Below are 21052 nucleotides of genomic sequence, written 5' to 3' on the forward strand. Positions count from 1 at the left end.
TTCGTCATATGAAGAGTTTGATGCTCGATTAAAGCTCCAAAAATAATATTTAGGCTATAAACTTACCAGCAACAGCACCGCCTCAAGTAAGCACGCAAATGTATGCCATTTACTGGTCAAAAAGATCAAATTTAATGCACTTTTGATCATAATGTCTATTTTACGAGACCATTTCTCATCATTTTGGTGGTACACACATCCACACGTAAGATGAGAGGTTAACTGCTTAACGAAAGCCGCCATCAATATCTTTTCACTTGCGCCAACGATTTAAAAGCGCTTAAGATATAAAATTGCTTCCAACTACCGGCAACATGTTCTTTTGCACATTAGTTAGTCACTCACTTGAAAAATAATTCCGTAACATGTAAATAATTAGCAAGTGCCATCAAAAAAACAAACGCGTTAAGTCTTTTGACATTTCAATTTTAACTACCCATTTCAATCGAAGGCTGAAGAAAACCGAGCGAGAAGCGAAGGCAAATAAAGAACAAAGGGTTGCTACCAACACCACCGCAGCGCCTGTTGGAGTGAGCCAGTGTTGCCAGGAAATTTTCTCTATAAATGCTACTTTTCGTGAGTGTTCGATTGTAATTTCATCAATTTTGGCAGCACTCAGCAGACCCAAAAAAGCTCTGGAAGAAAAAAAGAACTAAGCTGAAAATAGGGAAATGGACGTGACCCAATGCACTCGACTGATTAGAATGCATTTTGGAAATATTTTTTTCAAATGCTTGTAATAGGAATAGCATAACTATTATTAAAAGTGAAAATAAACAGAAATGTTCACCAGAAGTTGCTCTACTCGTTGGTGTACTTGGTTTTAGTAAATTTCAAGGAACACTCTAGATTATCCAGCATCATACAAACGCGACCGCTTATTAGGCTTAAAATGGGTATATTTCCCCTAACTCTTATGATCTACAAAATCTTTTGTTTTTAAACCTTTAAATTTTTTTACACTTTGGATTACATGCTACATTGCTACATGCCAAAGAAATCTAAAAAAATAATTGAAAACAAATCGCGTTTCCTTCCTACATCAAAACACCGCATGTCGCGCCTCCACCAACAACCTGTTGAATCCACTCTTCAAAACAAACGATTCATCCTTCCAAAACCGGTCCCGTGTCATTCAAAACTCTCTCTCGTTTGCTTTTTTATTCATTTCTATGGATTCGAGCAGTTCACTCCATTCACCAGTCGTGGGTTATTTTACGCTACTCATTTCCATCCATTCCACCGCTGACTGGGTCCAAAGTCAATCCAACTTGGTTCATTCAGCTGCACGATTCTCTTCCATCACCTTGCGCTCGCCGAAGGTGTTCACTGCGCGTTCAGTTCAGTCACAGCCACTGACCGCGTCGGACGTGTATTTTGGAGGAGCCCTTTTGTGCGAATTCTACGAGGGCTTTTCTTAGCTGTGTTTTTTGTGCAGATTTTTTTGTTGTGCCGGACGGTCTTGAAGATCAGACTCACATACCGGTTTCTGGGAGTTGGGCAGCTTCTTGTGCTTTGTGGAAAGACGGAGTCTATTTCTGTCGTGTTTGGTGTTGTTATTTTTCGGTGTCGGTGCGCTGGATCTAACTGGTCGTTTTTGGCAGGTTCAGCTGTGACGATAAGAAACCGCTTAATCGCAAGTGTGTCAACGCGTGAATCATATGGAGAGGTGATCTCACGAGGCCCGCTCTCTTCATGCGAATACGAGGAATACTCAGTACTTGTGCAAGAACTGGCGCTTCTCGGTAACGTGCACATTTATCGAAAAGCGACCCGTTTGAATGCTGATAACGATAAGTGTTATCTTTATGCTCCAGCGAGATACGTCAGTGTGAAGGAATTTGAAGAGGTGTTCGCGGCAGACGGACAAGTCGCGAGAAGAGGGATACATATGGAACACCCTCATCGTTGTGGATATTAACAGCAACAATACGAGCGGTAGAGAACCGCCCAGCTCCAATCAGTGTCGATGATGGATGTGAGGAGCAGTGGTGGTGTTGTCGGCAACTTCAGTGTTAGGCTCTTCTTTTACGTTTTTGGAATGGAGCATCTCAGGTAGATAGAGAGAGTGTTCTGCTTTATAGCGTGAATAAAAGATGAATAGAAATGAGTGTGTGTGTTTAGTTTGGCAGCGTGTAGGAAGTGAGTACGTTTATGAATTCAATTAAATTTTGAGCATTTGCTATGGAAGCTACGTGAAAGCGGAGGAAGATACCGCGATACACGCCAAACAGTGGATGTGGAGGAATAACTGAAGTGGTTTGTCCCGTACGTAAGCCCCTGGCCGAACAAAGGATGCTGTTGGCTCTTCTAGTGTAATTAAAACGTGAGATGTTGTCTGTGAAAGCAACACTGGGCGGCGATGACCATCATCAGCGTCCCCAGGTTATCGTCATCTGAGAAAAAGCCAAACGTTCTTCGTGTGTTCGTTCCGTTCGGTTTTAATTATAAAACATAATTCATGTACCTCTGTGAGTCCCGGTAACGGCGGCTTGTACAATTACGTTGCATTTCTTCAGGGAATAAAAAGGGTTCCGTGGAAACGGCTGTAGAAGCAGCCCGAGACGAGACTCGGGTGAAGAGGTTCTCTTTGTACTTGCCCATGTTCTACCGAGTCGTCTTCACGCTCTCGTACCTGTCTTGTGGGGGCATCCTTACGTAACGTATAATGCGGTGCAGTGCATATCTTATCCGACTGGTTTATGATATCTCTGGATAAGAAGAAGAGTGCATGGAAGCCTGTAAGTGTGAGTGAAACTATAAATTTTCGGGTAAAAAAGTGAAAGAACACGGCGAAACAAAAGACCTCGATAACGACGCCCAGAGAAGAAGCAGACCAAGATAAGCCAACAGAGAAACATTTAATTCCCATTGAAGAAGCCATAACATAAATAAATGGTGGTGATTATTTTGAAAAACAGAGATTAATTAAATGGCAAATTCTCTTTGCTATAAAGCGAATGAAAAAAACGTAATTGTGCCTGTGATTCGAATACATTCCCTTACAAATAGTGTGGTATTCAATTGTTGTTTAGTCAAGTGCGTACAACGCTACTATCGCAGTTCAATAATAAATCACTATCAATTCAGCCCTCGCGGGTCACCGGTCTTCAACGACTCCCAAGTGATAACACCGACGACGACTCCCCGAGCCCAGACTCAATGTTAACGAGTTAAGAAAGCACACTCTTACAACTCTATACTGGAAATGCCTATCACGGCAACGAAAGCAGCCATCAGCGCAGCGCCGCCAAGTGCAGCAAGTGCAACGTCGTCGTCTAACGGTCAGGCAAGCTCGCGGTCTAGTTTTCAGTCGTCCTCAGACCAGACGGCCATCGGTGCGAAAAATGGTCCAAATGGAACGGCTGGTGCTGTGGCTAGAGCAGCACCATTGACCAACGCCACCGCTGGAATCGGAGGACTGCGTAACGGGCGACCTGGAAGTGGGCTGAGCCTCAGCGTACTAGGTTTGTAATTGCCTTTTAGAGAGGGACAACAACTAACTGGTGGTGGTAGTGGAAGATGCTTCTGCTTGTTATGTTATGCTGCTTTAGGTTAATTCTGGTTTTCCACCGGTTATGTTGCGAAAGTTAGAAAACATAATGAGAATTAAGGCATTGCACTGATATGGCTTAATTTGTTCTACTTCGTTGTCTATTAACTCTCTACTACCAAACCCGATTTTTAAACGAAGGATTGACCTTTAATACAATTCAAGCTTTTAATACACGCTTCTGAATATGTTCTGTTTCTTTTAACAGTGGCAGGCAACACTTTAAAAACATGCTATCTCAATGTTTCAGTCAAAATAAGTACCGTTCACCCTGGTTGAGACTACAGTCTGAACAGGGACAGCTGTTTCCAGAGGATCTGAACGTTGTAAATATGAAAATCAATGTACTAAATTTGCTAATAATTTTGTCAAAAAACTTAAAAAATTATGGAAGTATGTATAAGTCTAATTTAATTAAAAATGGATTGAACTGCACGTTTGGACTTGTTTTTTTTTTGTAATATCTCAATGAACAATATCACAAAAAGTTTGTATAGATACTTAGATATCTTGAAAACTAATGATTTCAAACAACTGGATTGGTTTAAATAGCGATTTGATATGTTCGACTTATTTGGTTCTATTTTTGCGCCTTGAAATTTTCGCATTTTGTTATGTAGTTTTTTATTTATTGCACTTTCGATTGAAATATTTATGAAATTTTTAACACAACATTTTTTGATGCACTGAAAAAAACTTTTTATTTAAATCAGCTCAAGTTGGTGGGGTAAATGGGGAGAGCAGGTTTAGCCATATTGTTGCTAAATATTCTCATTTTAGAGTGATTTTAATTAAAATGGATTCAATTTTAAATTTTTTATTGTTTTTGAAATCAACTGTCCCTTAGCTAACCTGTAGTCCCGATTCGGATAGTTTACTATACGGATAAAATGCTTGCTTTTTCAAAAACCAGAACTCGATAGAATCCAACAAACGGCTTTAAAAGTGATGCTCTCTAACGAAGAGTTCGTCGTATCCAAAACACTAAGCGGTCCTGTCACGCAATCCAGGTTGATAGCTGCGCGCCGGTGCAGGTCTCCGTCAACGTCTTCGCCAGCCCTGGCCATCGGATAATCGTTCCAATAACGGTGTCTATCGACGTTTGCTGGACTGCTGCAGCCTCACCAAGCTAATCGATACCTCGAGGTGGAACGAAATGTTAATATTATACTCATTGGGACGAACGACCGTGGCCGCTGGCAGACCCGTACCTACTTTTGCAAAAGAGGGTTGCATCATCGCCGGGGTTGGCCATCAGGAGATTTGCCCTCGATGCAGTTGTTGCAGCGCGCACGCGGAACAAAGCCGTCCATCAACGCGCTGAACTGAGAAACTGTCCGCCTAGATCGAGGTCTTCCAAATTAAAGAAAACGCAAATTGATTGATCGAACATGCCGCGGGGTGGAAAAAAGGTGCGCTTATCACGTCCTTTCCCGTCGCTGTGAATAGTAATAAGCTAATCAATACGAGGAGTGCTTATTGCGATGGGGCGCCTCCAACTGGACTTGAGCCGTTGGCGTTATCCGCATGGACAGGAACGGCTCGACGTTCCTCTTTTTTTTTTTTTTGCAAAACGACTTCGTCAGCAGCGGGAGTGCAGTCGTTTCTTCCAGTAGTCATATCAAATTTATCATAACTCATTTATTTCCATGTTACTGAGCGCGGTTTCAACCGTGAAGGTTTCGCTGCCACATATGGCCTGCGGCGGCGTGTGTCACTTGGGGCCTGGGGCCGAACCTTGAAAAACAAGCGAAATATGCTTGGCTTTTGCATTCCGACGAACTGTGCTGGCTGGAAAAGAAACCGCACTCTGCCATTCACATACGCTACAATGGACGACCAGTTCATAATACACACTCGCACACCCCGTCCGTCCCGTCAAGTACCGTCCGTTCCGTCGCTGAAGCAACTGGTCAAACAGCAGCAACAAATTATGCAAATGGCAACTGCTGCTGCTGCTGGCGCGTTCCAGGAATTCGTCAAAATTGATCCGCACATGTCTGGAAAATGACACCGGTCATACAACATAAACATGTCGCCTCTTCCCAAGCAAAAGCAACGAGAGCGACCTGTTGAGCGGCCAGTTGTACTTGTCGCAAGACTTGTTTTTCGGGAAAAGGTGAAACTCGTTCAACCTTTGTTTGGGCTGCGACTGTGAAAGTAATTGCAGCAGGTACTTCACCTGTTGCGATCTCCACCTTTGTTGGAGTCGTCTAGGACAGTGCTCCTCAACCTTTTCTTGGATGCGTTCAATTTTGAATCCACAGATCATACAAGTGGTACATGTACCCTGGGTTGAGAACCGCGGGTATTAGTTTAGTCTAGTTTGCAAACCCATACCTCTTCGCCCTTACAATAGCCGGCAGCTTTCAAACCAATATGCCACATTTCTAGAAAGTTGGTCGTCGACCAACTCAAGTGCCATTTGCGCGCCTCATACTCCCAACTCCATCTAGATCCACATTGCCCAGCAGAGCTCTTTCGCCCTGTCGTTTTGGCGTCTCTGAAATCCGTGGAAAATTGCAAAATTCCAACCGTCCGAAAGTTGAGGTTCGGGGTCCCGGAAACGTATTTTGACATTCCCTTTGCCGCCGCTTTGGGTCTGTCGTAAATTGGCCCTCGATGATGTTGGGAAAAAAAGTAAGACGGAGAAAATTGCTTCACTTCACACACAACAGAATCCAGCTCGCTTTTGTGATCCACACACGTGAGGTCAACGGACAGTTGCATTTCGCCTCTGGGGACTGAGAAGGGGCCGGGGGAAGGGGGTGTGCAGTGCGTTTCTTGGTGGCGCGAAAGTTCGCCAGCTTTCAAAATCGCCGCATACATAATGGAACTTCCTTCCCTCGTGGAAGACACGCGGGGTGGTAACAGACCATCGGTGAGACACATTGCTCAGCTCTCAAACTGACTGATCCCTCGCTCACCCTATACCTGGCAGAAGAAGCACTGGCTTTGTATGGCTTTGGAAAACACTCAACGCTCATCAAATATTTAACCGGTCGTCGAAGAAGGCGAAGAGTTTGTGCTTCCATTTTTACGGTGGCTGCCGCACGATGGAGGAGTTTTCGCGACCACGGACAAGAACGTGGCTAAACAAAGAATCCGAACCCGGCGCTTGAACTCCGTTCCAACTGATCTACGGCACAAGTACGTTGCTGCCTGCTGTCCGGTAAGCACTCTATTCGATGATCATCACTACGAGCACCATGTGGTCGAACGATCGATGAACGCTGAGATATAGGAAAGAGAGCGAGAGAACCAAATCAATCACTTTCGCTGATCCTCGCAACAACTCAAACGAGCGAGCCAAAGCAGTTCGAGGAAATCGACGGACGTTGGCAGTTTGGAGGATTTTAAGTGCGAATCAAGTGTGTAGAAGAGTTGAGAGAACTCCAGGCAAAGAACGAGCTATCTAAATATTGACCGAGTCATTAAACGATAGTGGGATGGCTATAATAACAAAACACCGAAAAAAACACAGGAAGAAGTAGCTCCCGGGGCTGAAGAACCCGGTGAACTCCACATGGGCCTTACGGGCTGGTCGGATATTCTGCGCTTCTTCTTCCGTTGCGTGGTTGATTCAGCAGACGGGATTGTTTTAAAGACGCGATCATAATTTGTATCATGTGTTGTTGGTGTGCGGCGTCTGTCGGCATGTCTAACGTAACAAATTCTAGCGAATCGAGGCGAATAAAGTTATTATGTTCTAGATGAGGCAGTAACGATTCGGGGGCCTGCGCCCGTGAATCGCGATTATGAAATGGAGCATTGTTCTTGCATGAGGGTTTCGTCTCCCGCGCGATTCTCGGTACATACCAACGAGATTAGAAACAAAAGTTAGGATAATGGAACTGGTTTTAAAAGTTTCTGGGGAATGTAGTGGCACATGAACAAGTTATTTAGTTTCTCATAGGAGTATTTATTTAATGGATTTTAACTAGTACATCAATTCCTTCCAGGACTTCTTAGTTTAGATATCCGGATAATTAAATTCACACAATGGAAAATGGTTATATTAAATACAACTTTAATTTCACTTTTCCCACATAAATTGAGGTAAAATTACATTGAAAAGAGGTAAAGTTTAACCCCTTCTCGCTCAGAGCAAAATCGGGATTTTTTATGTTTCTTTACATAACTCGTAACTGGATCGACCATATTGGATGAATTGTTGATGGTTATAAGTAAACATTCTATATAAACTAATGCAGGTTGAACTAGATTGAAAAAAATATGATTTAAAAAAAATCGTTTTGAAGACAAAAAATAGTGGTGTCAAGGGCGTTAGAGGGTTAATATTCCTTTATGGTAGTTCCCAAATGGGTTGTTTTTATACTTAGATTATGGACATTATTCTTTAAAAATAAATACAATATTTGAAATCAATAATTAGAATTTCATCATTTTAATGAAAAAATGAAAAAATCAATACACCGGTATAGTTGTTATGCAATCGTTAATTTTAAAGAAATGTAAGATTTTACGAAAATTTAAATTTTTCGGACTTTGAAGAGGGATGACAAAAACTTAGACTAATATTTGTAACAGCCAAATCGAATCAGAATGCCAAAATGACGAAGATGAAATTAAAAAAAAATCATCAAATGCAATGAACAACTCAAAATTCTCAAAAATGGGTTCACAGAAATAGAATTGAATGTTAAAATTAAGGAAATTTCAAAATACGAAAAATATTGTTTTTGCTAATGATTTGATTATCCTTCGGCTAAATGAGGCTTCGGATAATCGAGTCTGGACTGTAGTTGCATTACTGTAATGATGTATAAAGCATTTTGCGGTACTTTTAGCTTTCAAATTTTGAAAATCATGCATTCAATTTGAAATTATTTTTCTAGCGCAAAGATCTATCTTACTATCATGCTTCATGCAACAAAGTTTTCCAAAAATCCTAACATTGAAACAACTATTTGCTAGACCATACATCTCATTCTCCTGTAAAACTTCTTCGCACACACGAACCGCCTAGTTCTCATGTTGTAATCACTGATAGCGTGCAGTGCATCCCGCATTTTGTTCCAGCAGTCCCAACGCGGAACAGGTTACCAACTTTGATTACAAAAAACTTCACGTGAATGTTAAACAATACTTTGCTTAGTTGTACATTGATGGCGTTCCAAGTTCACACTCTCTGACGCGCGTGTGCACAGACGAAGAAGAAATTGTTTGCCAACTTCTCATGTTGAAGGAGGGGGAAGTATGATGATCATTATCTTATGCTGCAGCAACTTCAATTTTCTCCACCCGTTCTATCAACAACGTAAAACAGCCGGGCACATGCGCACATGTGATGTAGTTGCCAAGGGTCTAAGAGCCACTCCAGTGAGGTACTACGCAAAGCTACCAGCAATTCATCCAGGTTTCCGACACACCGTGTCGTCCTAACGTGCGATGATGATGCAGGCTGGTCGGACTCGGCCGGTTGTAAATTCTCCGTCCAAAAGGTAGTTATTTAAGATTTAATTTCATAGTGATTTTACGCCCGACCTGTGGCTGGAATGGATTTCGTCGTCGTCGTCGTCGTCGTCGCCAACGGAATGGCAGAGAAGCTGAACTGTTGCTGCGACGACGCCCCCTTCTTCCCGCAAACACGAACAACGGTGCGCAGAACATCCTGCCCTGTCGCGTGCATTTCTCCGCGACGAAGACCGGAATGAATCCCCACAGACGCCATTGCACTCTGACGAGTGTCTGCGCGTAGTGGTGGAGTTGAATGAATGTGTGTGTTGGTAGTCCCGTGGAGTTACCACCACGCGAAACCCGATTTTGCACGGCTTGTCCGGCCGGACGACCGGAGACGCTCAACGTTCGGTGTAGTTGTACAAGTCCTCGCCGTCGATGTCTCGTCTTCTATAAATGGTAGTGAAGCAACCGGACAGGCCAGCCGTCGTCGTCGAGCCCACCGCACTCCAGATCGGAGACTCTCGCTGCTGCGCGCTGGTTAAGGAGAAAAATTAAACGACTTCAACGATGGGTACACCTTAACCGTATGGTATCTCGTAAAGTCGCGCAACAAAAGCGAAAAGAGTATTGCCATATATACGAAATTAGTCATGACGACCGGATTTTTTTTTGTGGCGCAGACGGACAGACGCAGCCCTGTCCGTCCAAACGGTCGTGTTTTTGTCTTCCAATTAGCTTCTCTCTCCCTCGGATGCTGGGCCCACAGACAGACAGAGAGGTCTGGCCTTTTTATGCGCTCTCCTTTTCGGTGCTGGTGGACCAGTCAGTGGCTAGCGGCAGAAATCGATTAAATAACAGCATAATCATCATTATCTTATTCCTTTGCGCTTTTCAACGCGCCTTATTCAGCAAACAGTTTTAAGAATGTGTTTTTGGCGGCGTTTTTTGCTTGCTCCCTCTAGAGCGCCCTCAAACGGGGCCATAGTCGAGGGTCAAGCCAAGGCGAACATGTGTTTGATGACGTGTCTAAGAATGGCGATGTTGGTGGCGTTGAATGTTTTGGTCCAAATTACTGTTTTCATGCAATCACGCTTGATTAGCTGATGGTGTTTCAATCGGTCACTTTAGGCGGAAGGGGGGCCGTCAATCCCGGACCCGACCTGAAAGTTGGTACGACAATGTGAACGCACATACACGTGTTTTATCGCTACCCTGACATTGATTCCGTCACACAAAATTGATTTTAGTCTTTCTCGTCACAGAAAGGTAAAAATATCACAAATAAATTATAGCAAAATTCAACACTTCTAGAGTTTTTTTTTTTTTTTGAAAAGGTCCAATAAACCAAATTTTCAATTTTTGCTTGTTGTGTGTTTTTAGAACCGCCTTGAGCCAGGGGTATGCAAAAACACCCAAAAAGCAAAAATTTAAAATTTGGTTTATAGGACCTTTTCAAAAAAAAAAAAACTCTGGACTTATAACTTACATTTGAACATACAATGTAAAATATTAATTTTATTATTTCCTTCGAATACGCTCAGTGGGCTTTAACCTTAACACACAGCTTTTTAGTTAAATTTCGCTTCTAAACAGGACTGATGCAAATATTTTGCAAATTTTGTACTGCGCGTTTATAAATGATCAATCATCAAATTTCATTCAAAAGTTGAAGGTTGTCCAAAATATTTGCTCCGATTTCCATAGGCCAGAAGAAAATTGTAAATTCTTAAATGGAATGAATTTACAATTTTCTTCTGGCCTATGGAAATCGGAGCAAATATTTTGGAAACATTCAGTTATGAACAGAAATCTTGTTTCAATGTCTGTTCTCTGGCCTTTTGCTGATATTTTCAATCCAAATTTTTTTTTTGTTCATGTATTTTTCACATTTGTGTACCTTGCGCATTTTATTTAAAAAAACGATACTTAATCCACCTTTAGGTGGTTGGTGCCTTCCTCACATTCATAAAGTCAATACATTCAGTAAAAATAGCAACATTCCCTTAACATGTTTAACAAATCAATTTTATTACTGATTTCTTTTGATAGGGTTCGCAGACCTTCAATTTTTCTGGCTCATCGGCAAGGTCTGATAAAAAAAAACTATCCAACGAAAGTTCACATGGAAGATTCAGACAATCCGGCCACCAGAAAGTATATGAATAACACTTAAGTGCCAATAACTTTTGATAGGGTTGTCAGATCTTCAATGTTTTGGGCTCATTGGAAAGGTCTTTTTAATACCTTTCTGAAAATGTATGACATGATAGGGTTTCTTGCAAAAACCACCCTTTTTAAATCTTCCTGACATACGCCAAAATTGTTTTTTTAGCATAACTTTTGAAGTACTTAACTAAACTTAAAACGAAACTATTGGCACTACGCCCCCCGGGGCATGGCCTTCCTCTAACGTGGGATTTCTGCTCCAGCGCCTCTGACGAGACAGGAGAAACCGGGACCGACGTTTTACTTCACCATCCGATAGAAGCTCAGTGGATAAGGCGGGAATCGAACCCGCGTCTCATAGCATCATCGGGATCGGCAGCCGAAGCCGCTACCCCTGCGCCACGAGACCCACACTTAACTAAACTTGCTGATTTTAAATAGAGACCTATGGGACCCCAAGACGGATCGAATGAGACTAATACGGTCACAATTCGTTCATCCAGTCCGGAGATAATCGAGTGACAATTTTTTGTCCACCCACCTACACACATCCACACAGACATTTGCTCAGAACATGATTCTGAGTCGATAGGTATACGTGAAGGTGGGTCTACGAGGTCGAATTAAGAAGTTCATTTTTCAAGTGATTTTATAGCCTTTCCTCAGTAAGGTGAGGAAGGCAAAACATCATAGACGTTGTTGAAGAAAACTTAAGTTGTGATTTAAATAAACAAATGTTTGATCAAGTTACGAATTTCAAAAAAAAAAAAAAAAAAAAAAAGTTATTTAAAAAATCTAAAAAAGGGTTTTTTTATTCAATGTAAAACGCAAATCAAAAGTACTGTAGTGAAATTTTTGATAAAGTGCACCGATTTCAAGTTTAAGCCATTTTTGGGCAACTTAAAAAAGCCGCAGTTTTCAATTAAGAAAAAAAAAATACACAGTGTTTACACAATTTTGAAAATAATATTTTCGAAAAACTGAGAAAAAAATCCCTAGATTTTGCTTTTGAGAACTTTGTTGATACGGCCTTTGGTTGCTGAGATATGACCATTAGTGTGGTTCACGGATATTTGAAAAAGACAAAAGAATTTTTAAGTATAAAAAAGTTAAAAAATAATCCATCAAACCACTACTCGGTGAATCGATCCAAATTTTTCGGCAGATTAATTCCAACCCGTCGATTTCCGTGTCCAGCCAAATTCGGAACCTTGTCGCAAGTTCACGGGCCATATCGCTACTATATACGACCGCACTGCCACCGCATTTGATAACCTCTCGCTGGCTGTTGTGACAAATGGATTATGGTGCGGTAACCTTTGCCGGGTGCGAAATGGCTTGTCGGGCGTGGGCGCGACCGGAAATCTCCAAATTATTCAAAACTGTACCGCGCTCGCTCGTCAGCCGGATGATAGGCTTCGGCACAGGTGCTACGGAGAGGTTTCGCGTTTTCAGTTGGGGTGTTATTTAAACAGTTCTCCGGAACCTATAGAGAGATCTGCAGCACAAACACGCTGCCGTTGCTGCGAGAAAAAAAAACACAACTCTCTGAATGGCTGAATGGATGAATGAATGAATGAACAATCGAACGAAGCAGCAGCCAACAACCAACAGTCGACGAATGAATAATGAATTAGTCGCTGATATTTTTGTAAAGCACCGTGAATAGATTTGCGTTATTTTTGGAAATGGTGCTTTCGGAAACGCCTCCGAGCAGGGAACAAAACATAACCCGGAGGGGGCTCTCCGGGCACGTTTCATTAATGCAAACTAGCGGAACTGGTGGTTATGAAACAGGGTAATAACTGTCTTTAGTGCGCTCACCAAAGCGGGAGGAGGTTTCAGCCCGGCAAAATGTGAGCTTTGGGGTGTTGAAGTTTTTGGTAGTAGCTATCGGTGGTGAATGGCGGCAAAGCTTACCCTTAAGATTCTTGTTTCAAATTTGTAATGTGCCATTGGGAAAAATGTTTTCACACCATAAACTTTTATTTGTTTCATTTGGCCAAAACTGTGTGCTTAATGCAATTAGGCAATGTTATTGTCTTGTTTATGTAAATTGACTAAGCTTGTGGGTAAAAACGGGGAAGAAAATAACATTAAAACAAGTTTTTTTGTAAAAACAACTTTTTTTGTACAGTTCGTACGGAAAATAAAAATGGTCGTCGTTTGGACAAAAAAGTTAAACATGCATTTTTGCTTTAATTGTTTAAAAAGCTCTAAGAAAAAGAGAGTTCAACAAATGCCTCAATTCGAACAGTGAAGCAAAAAGAAGTTCAGTTTACACTGCTTTTATTGAGATATTCTAAGAAGTTTTCTTTCAACTTCATAGACGGCCGAAAGATAAACATCGTAGGCAACGATAATTCCCAAATCGAATCGCCCTTTCGCCCATATGACATTAAAAAGGTATCAACCGATGACCTTCAATAAATAACTTGACATCCATAGAAATTCGATCGCGACCCAAGGGCAGCCCCCAAGTAGCAACGGTCACAAATCCATCACAATAACTGATGATCACTTTATAAAATAAGCTGCACCGTTTACCTTGAACAGGCTCATTGGATGTGATGCGATCAGCATCGGCGGCCGGAGTTACGATCCCATCACAAAACTTTTATAGTGTATTTTCATTGCCCGCCTCCCGTTTCCATTGGTAGCAGAAATGACGGCGGCCTTTCTCCGTCAACGCTGCGCTGCGTTGATTTATAAACCACTATCAATAAGGTTGATTCATGACCCGCAGGTAACTGTTTCTGGTTTTGTTTTTGTTTCCCATAGGCCGACCGAATATCCCACGCATTGACGAACCTCGAGACCCGTGGCTCATCCACGATCCGTTTGAGGCCTCTTCTTCGGAAGGCTTTTCGTGGATCTCTTTGGCGGTGGCCACTTCAAGCTGGAAGTCTCCCATCTTTGGAGATCTTGTCGCTAGAGACATATAACAATATTAAGTTTTATAGCTTATTAGGGGGTGCAGTTTTCATGTCGGTTAACTTTTATCGTTATTTGTGATTACATTTTGTTCGGAAAAATGTTTTTGGCAGCAGTTTGTAGTTCGGCTCATAGCACAATAACGAGAGACGCTTACTCAGCCTCTTGGGCACCTGTTCGAGTGAGAGTGGGCCTCACAGATGACATCATTTAATTGATTATTCGGTTTGCTTGACACACAAATGTCGTCCTACTCGGCTAGTTACCCGTATCGAATGGGCGAGCAAATATTGGTCATGCGTGAGTAAAGTACGATGTCCACTGAAAAAGGAAATCTCGCAGGTATCGAAGCATCAGCCCACCCATTTCCGTTCCGATTGGTCGTCGGTTTCAACTAGATCATCAACCACGTCGACGACGACCACTCAGGACCAGTTTGCAGTTTTTTTTTGCTGCGCCAGGAAAGACCACGTCGTCGGATACCACGCCAACCCCGCGGTAATGCCCACTTTTGGGAACCGCTGGCGGGCAGATGACGAAGACCTTCGTCAGCCAGCCATAATGTCTCCTACTCAATATCTGGGAAGAACGGGGGCGCGCTCTGTACGAGCGGAAACCGATCACCGTGTCTTGCCAAGTTCTACGCGCGCACGGTTGTGAGTCAAGTTGAAATGACGTCTACATTCATTCATACGACTTGGTCGTCGTATCACTGAAAGTTGGCCGATTCAGAACGTGTGTGTGCGCGCCTTCGCATGTCCCCCGGAATGACGCGGACCGCGGAGACGTTTATGTGGGGAAATCGTTTAATTTATTTATCTCTCCTTCGAGCGAATGAACGACTTCAGCAAACAAGAGGGTCTCGAGCGCGGTCCACGCGAAGAGGCGTTATTTGTTTTTACAAGAACCAACACGTTGGCCTTTGTTCGAACCTGGCCGCGTGTGATCGGTTCCAGGCCAAGCCGGCAGCTTACGGGGCGAATTAAGGGGATAGGGGACGATTAACAGCTGCTGAACGGTGAACGAATAATCTCACTTGAATGAGCTGACTAGTACTGGATTACCAAGGTGATTAGTCAACGGCGGGAACAGATTTAGATCCATTGTGTGACTGTAAGCTGTTAAGAGCTTACAACGTGTTGTGGCATGTTTTGATGTATGTCATCAACATTAGGGACCGGTGAATGATGAAATTTGCCATGCTTTGGTGTTTCATAATTCTTTGGATCATCATTATTTCCATGACCCATTGATACGAGATTCTAATGTTAATGTAATTGTAATTACAGTGGAATCGTTCATGGCATATCGCATGGTGCGTAGCATATCTTCGCATACGAACTCTTTGGACACAATTGCTTTTCTGCCTAGATTGTAACTTTACCAATGTGAACTCTATGATCGTGAAACTATGTATTTCCTTGCCTACTAAATATGCCCTCTAAGGCCATTCAAAAATATGTGCAGAATAACTCAAGCACTATTAATGTTTTCAAGGTCAAGCTTTAAAGTTCGTTAAGCTTAGCATTACTCTGAAGACAAGAGAGCATAACATATACGGTATCCATCACCGTCGTTGGATGGATTGCTGGCCCACTGGCCTACAGAACCCGAGGTGAAGACGCGCGATTACTCCTTGCAAAGGTTAATATCAAGCTATAATTTTCGCGCCATTCACCGTCGAAAATATCGGGAGGTCATTAGTTAATTAGTGTAAAGCTTTTCGTACCTTTTCTTTGCTTGCCTGCCTGCTTCGCATTCTGGCGGCAATACCGCCGGGCAGGCCAGGTATGGACATAACTCGTGGCCGGCAGCGAAAACCTTTAACCAGTTTCAATTAATCTTCACCATTTGGGGTGCGGGCTGCAATCAAGCTTTAACGAAACATACGATATGATCATTGCTTTAACCGACGACTGGTTTTGGTCGATTTTCATTCGCGTGTGTTAATAGCTGGGCTTTGATTGAGATTGTAATAAAGTCCGATTTGGATGTACTAGCTTATCCGATTGAGTTTAACGATCTTCAATAATTTGAGATTAAGCATTACCACGGCAGAACAACAAATCAGTCCAAAGCGCGTACGATACTCTTACTTAATCCAGTGGCACACGTGAAGACGCTGAAAACTGCAAATTAGTTTCCAGATTTGCTCATTTGAATGGTTAATTTAGCTATATACCATTTCAGCGCGAAACAAGTAATAGGCACATAAAGAAGCACCTTCCTGGCAATCTAAAGAGACCATTTTATGAGCGTAGGTTAATGAGCCAATCAAACGGCTAACGATACCCATATCAAGCCACACTTTCTTCCTGTAAATAATTTGTTGGCAGATTTTTAACCCCTCACTCAGCTGGCTCTCTAGTACCACTCGATCAACAGTCAAACGATGTCGAAGTAATTAGCGGAGATAGCAGTCAAATTACTGGAATTATACAGTAACCTGATGTAATTAACATGTCCCCCAGTCAACCAAACGCCGTTTTAGTTCGACGGTTATATAATGCACAGTAGTTGTCGTAGTCGTCGTCCGAAGGCGTGTATCACAGCGCACAGTGGATCCTCTCCGAACAAAGGTGTGACAAAATAAAAAAAATGTCAGGTATTCTACTAAATATGTCTTATTAGGGTAATTTTGGGCAGCTGAATTCAAAAAATACATTTATTTTATCATAAAATGAAATCTATGTACAGTAGGGTGGTTCATAAACTATTTTTTTTTTAAATATGTATTTTAATTACTGAAATTGTTTTTTTTTATAACAATAGTAGCTTGGAATTTTGATTTTGTGTGTGTGTAAATCATAACAAATAAAATGTTAGGGTGGTACCATATCACAATGATCCATAACCGAAATTTTGTTAAACAAAATTCGTAGATACCACACTTTTATTTAACAGCTTTGTCATCATTCGAAAAGTTGATCAGGGTCAGTATAGTAGTAACGTTAGGGTGGTCCAGTTAATAGGGTGTTCCAAAATTTTTGTATTTGAGGGAAAGTGGTATTTGACTTCTATGAGATTATCATAACATTTTAACTGTACACATTTTAGTAGTATCTGTAGTTGTAGTTTAGGTAGAAAAAGATCAGAAGATATTTCTAGAGTTTTTTAAAAGTCCTATAAAAATATGAAACACAATAAATTAACGAACCTTTAAAAAAACTCAAGATTTTTGTTGATGTCAACGAAAAATTCATTTCAAGTTTTTATCTCCTTCCCCTTTTGAATTTTATCCAAATACTAGGGTGCAAAACAAAGATCGTCCCCTACACAATTAATGAATCTTTTTTTGTTGCATTAAAGTTATTAATTATAGTAATTTGTGATACATTTTGATTGAAAAAGTTGAGGATAAGGTTTTGAATTTTATTTTTTTTATTTCCCATCCACGACTAGATCCAAGATCTGCTCTGCTTTTTTATATGTAAGGTAAAACTGCTTTTTTGAAGACTTTTTGGGACAGTTGAAAAAAAAATCTTGCATGGTTAGGATTCTCACAAGAAAAACTATCGTACCAAACAAAAGTATGTACCGTTGTCAGGGTTGTACAATAAGATATCCAACATCCAGTATTATTTTAGAACATTTGTTGAATTCTTGAATATGAAGAAAAATCATAAAGCGATTGCCATATCTGACTTTTTGATCCGATTTGTGAATAGAGTAGAGTAGATCCACTTTGACTTTTTTTAGAAACATGCAAATTTTGATATTTCGAGCAAGTATGAGCAAAATTTGCTATACACAGTCTGAAAGTACATAAAATTTCATGACAGAAACTGCATTCGAGACTTTGGTCACACCCGTACAAAATTGTTCCTGAAAGGTTGAAATTCGAAAAATTATTGAAAATGGTTATTTCTTTCTTCCGTTTTGATAGCAAAAAAGGGGGGAGGTGTCAATCAAAATTCCAAGAACAGTAAAATTAACAACTTTTTAATACCTTTCGAATGCAGCCAAAAGAATCAAATTTGGTTTAAAATTGGCTGAGTTATACAAGTTTTAAGAAAAACAAATATTTGCGAATTTTGAAGTTTCAGCTACTAGAAATAACAAAAATGTCTGCACTCTCAAAGCTGCCAAAAATTCAAATTCCATCCAATCTTGCTCAAAATTTGGGAAAATGTTTTTGAAGGTATGAGAAAAAATAAAAAAATACTAACACTACTGAAATTAAACTTTCATTTTTTGATTTTTGTCACACCTGGATCCACTGTGCAGCGGCGAAAGAATCACCAGAGCATAGTTTGTCGAGATTTTTACACGATAAGCAAACGGGTAGTCGTTACGACTACTTAAAGGTACGGCAAGGTCTCCCTCGCTCGGCATCAAGTGAATATTGCATACATGGAGGGAGAGTGTCCGGCGAACAGTCTTTGATTGAAACACTACTTGAAAGGAAGACCCTGCGCGCACCTCCCCGAGGCCATGGTTAGCCTTGCCGCATCATCCCCGGTCTAGGATCATTAATATCTTCTAATGAAGTGATTTGCCAAAGTGACTACTGGTTGTACACCGGTTTTTTTTTTAATAGAGGCTTGAGGCTTGGGTTCTTCTTCGCAACAGTTTTCCTTCCTCCATTTGGCCCTGGACGATGATGAGGTAAAATATATTCGAACATCACAAAAACATGACACAGTTATGTAGCTCTGTAGCCCGTAGGGACCGCTGGGAACAGTTTTTGCGAAGCGTAAGATCTTGGCTGAAAACACATGTTGAACAAATGTCCCTTTGGCTGTGTCGGCAACTTAGTACAACAGAGCACAGAGGCATCGTAGTACTGTTGCTGTTTGAATTCTTTTTGAAAATTTGAAGTGTTTTTACAACTAAAGTAGCATACAATTTTGAATCCTACATTTCGAATATAAGATGCAAAAGTTCCAAAAATCAGGCGTTTACACGTTCAATGCAAATTTGACAATTCTGACACATGAACACAAAAAGCAAAAAGCAGATTGGAAAATATTCACTTCAATTTAAAAAAAAAACAAAATTAAAGTTTTCCAAGGAACTTTTACACGTACGAGAATAATGACTCAAGTACATCAACATATTTCAGAACCGTTTTCACATTTGACTAAAACAAACTTCCAACATAATCATGTTCAATCATTATCCCTAATTCTCAACGGCATTAGTCTCGGCTTGTACACGGGCGTATGATCAACAACAAAAACTAACTTAATCCACCTATGTGGTTGGAGCCTTCCTCACAATAATGGCTGTACACAAGTTTCATCTATTTTTTATATCCGGCTTCCAAAAAGTACATCAATATCACTTAAGTAACCATATCTCAAGACAGGGTTGCCAGATCTTCAATGTTTTGGACTCATTGGAAAGGTCTTTTGATAACCTAACCAACGATGGGTCGGATGATGGATCCGGATATAGTTTACATACATTTAAGTGAGATCCGGCTTCAAAAAAGTATATCAATATCACTTAAGTGACCATATCTCGAGACAGGGTTGCCAGATCTTCAATGTTTTAGACTCATTGGAAAGGTCTTTTGATAACCTAACCAACGATGGGTCGGATGATGGATCCGGACATAGTTTACATACATTTAAGTGAGATCCGGCTTCAAAAAAGTACATCAATATCACTTAAGTGGCCATATCTCGAGACAGGGTTGCAAGATCTTCAATGTTTTAGACTCGTTGGAAAGGTCTTTTGATAACCTAACCAACAATGGGTCGGATGGTGGATCCGGACATAGTTTACATACATTTAAGTGAGATCCGGCTTCAAAAAAGTACATCAATATCACTTAAGTGGCCATATCTCGAGACAGGGTTGCCAGATCTTCAATGTTTTGGACTCGTTGAAAAGGTCTTTTGATAACCTAACCAACGTTGGGTCGGATGATGGATCCGGACATAGTTTACATACATTTAAGTGAGATCCGGCTTCAAAAAAGTACATCAATATCACTTAAGTGGCCATATCTCGAGACAGGGTTGCCAGATCTTCAATGTTTTGGACTCGTTGGAAAGGTCTTTTGATAACCTAACCAACGATGGGTCGGATGATGGACCCGGACATAGTTTACATACAGTTAAGTGAGATCCAAATATATGTGAAAACACATTTTTATACATAACTTTTGAACTACTTATCGAAACTTCAATCTGTATAAAACTCGATCTATGGGACCCTAAACCAAGTCGAATGCAACAAGTTCGGGTCAAATCGGTTCAGCCAGTGCCGAGAAACATGAGCTAGTTTGTTGGTCACATACAAACATACACACACACATACACACACACATACACACACACATACACACAGACATTTGTTCAGTTTTCGATTCTGAGTCGATATGTATACATGAAGGTGGGTCTACGACGTTTTTATACGAAGTTCATTTTTAGAGCAGGATTATAGCCTTACCTCAGTGAGGAAGGCAAAAGCAGCAACCAGGACCACTCGAAGAATTCTGATTGCATCACGGAACATTGCTAACCGCAACATTTTTTTCCTGGTTCTCTCTTCATCTTCGTCTCATTTTGTGGTTTTGGCCTCTTCCGTGAGGGGCTCTTTTTTCAGAGGGGCTTCTTCGGTGGAAAATGCATCCAACCAACGTGTGTGAGAGTGTGTCAAGAGTAAATTAAAAGTTGCTCGTTTTCCCACGTTTTGTTTTCACGGAGTTTGGCTTTATTTCGACGGTTTAATTCCACTTTCTTTCCACGAAATCGTTCAGCTGTTCAACTTACCGGATGGATGGATACATTTTAAGAGCTTCGGTTTGGTTCTAAACGAGGGGATGATGCAGTTTCTTGGGCATTGACGGTGAGCGATCGCGCATCACTCACCGCACGATTCGAGCTGTTGAACTTTGATCTATGGAACTCGGCAAGTCATGGTTTCAGTTTGGTCTAATCTACGCAAATTAAGCCGTTTATACGCGGACGTCAATTTCCTGCGCGTCCTCGGCAATCCATCCGTAGAAATCACTCATCCCGC

General features: G+C 41.3%; 1 protein-coding gene across 6 annotated transcripts in view; it reads left to right on the forward strand.

Annotated features, from left to right (window-relative positions):
- Positions 1-21052, forward strand: part of LOC6037796 (protein TANC2) — a 141231-nt gene that overhangs the window by 36135 nt on the left and 84044 nt on the right. Inside the window, exon 1 of one of the 6 annotated variants that reach the window (XM_038266212.1) lies at positions 1346-3467. The exons of the other annotated variants lie outside the window; for them this stretch is intronic. Coding sequence (XP_038122140.1) covers positions 3209-3467 — 259 coding nt within the window. The 5' untranslated portion in view covers positions 1346-3208. Of the gene's footprint in view, positions 1-1345; positions 3468-21052 lie in introns of those variants that run through there. 6 annotated transcript variants of the gene reach the window in all.

Source organism: Culex quinquefasciatus, chromosome 3 (genome assembly GCF_015732765.1).
Source record: "Culex quinquefasciatus strain JHB chromosome 3, VPISU_Cqui_1.0_pri_paternal, whole genome shotgun sequence".
Classification (NCBI taxonomy): domain Eukaryota; kingdom Metazoa; phylum Arthropoda; class Insecta; order Diptera; family Culicidae; genus Culex; species Culex quinquefasciatus.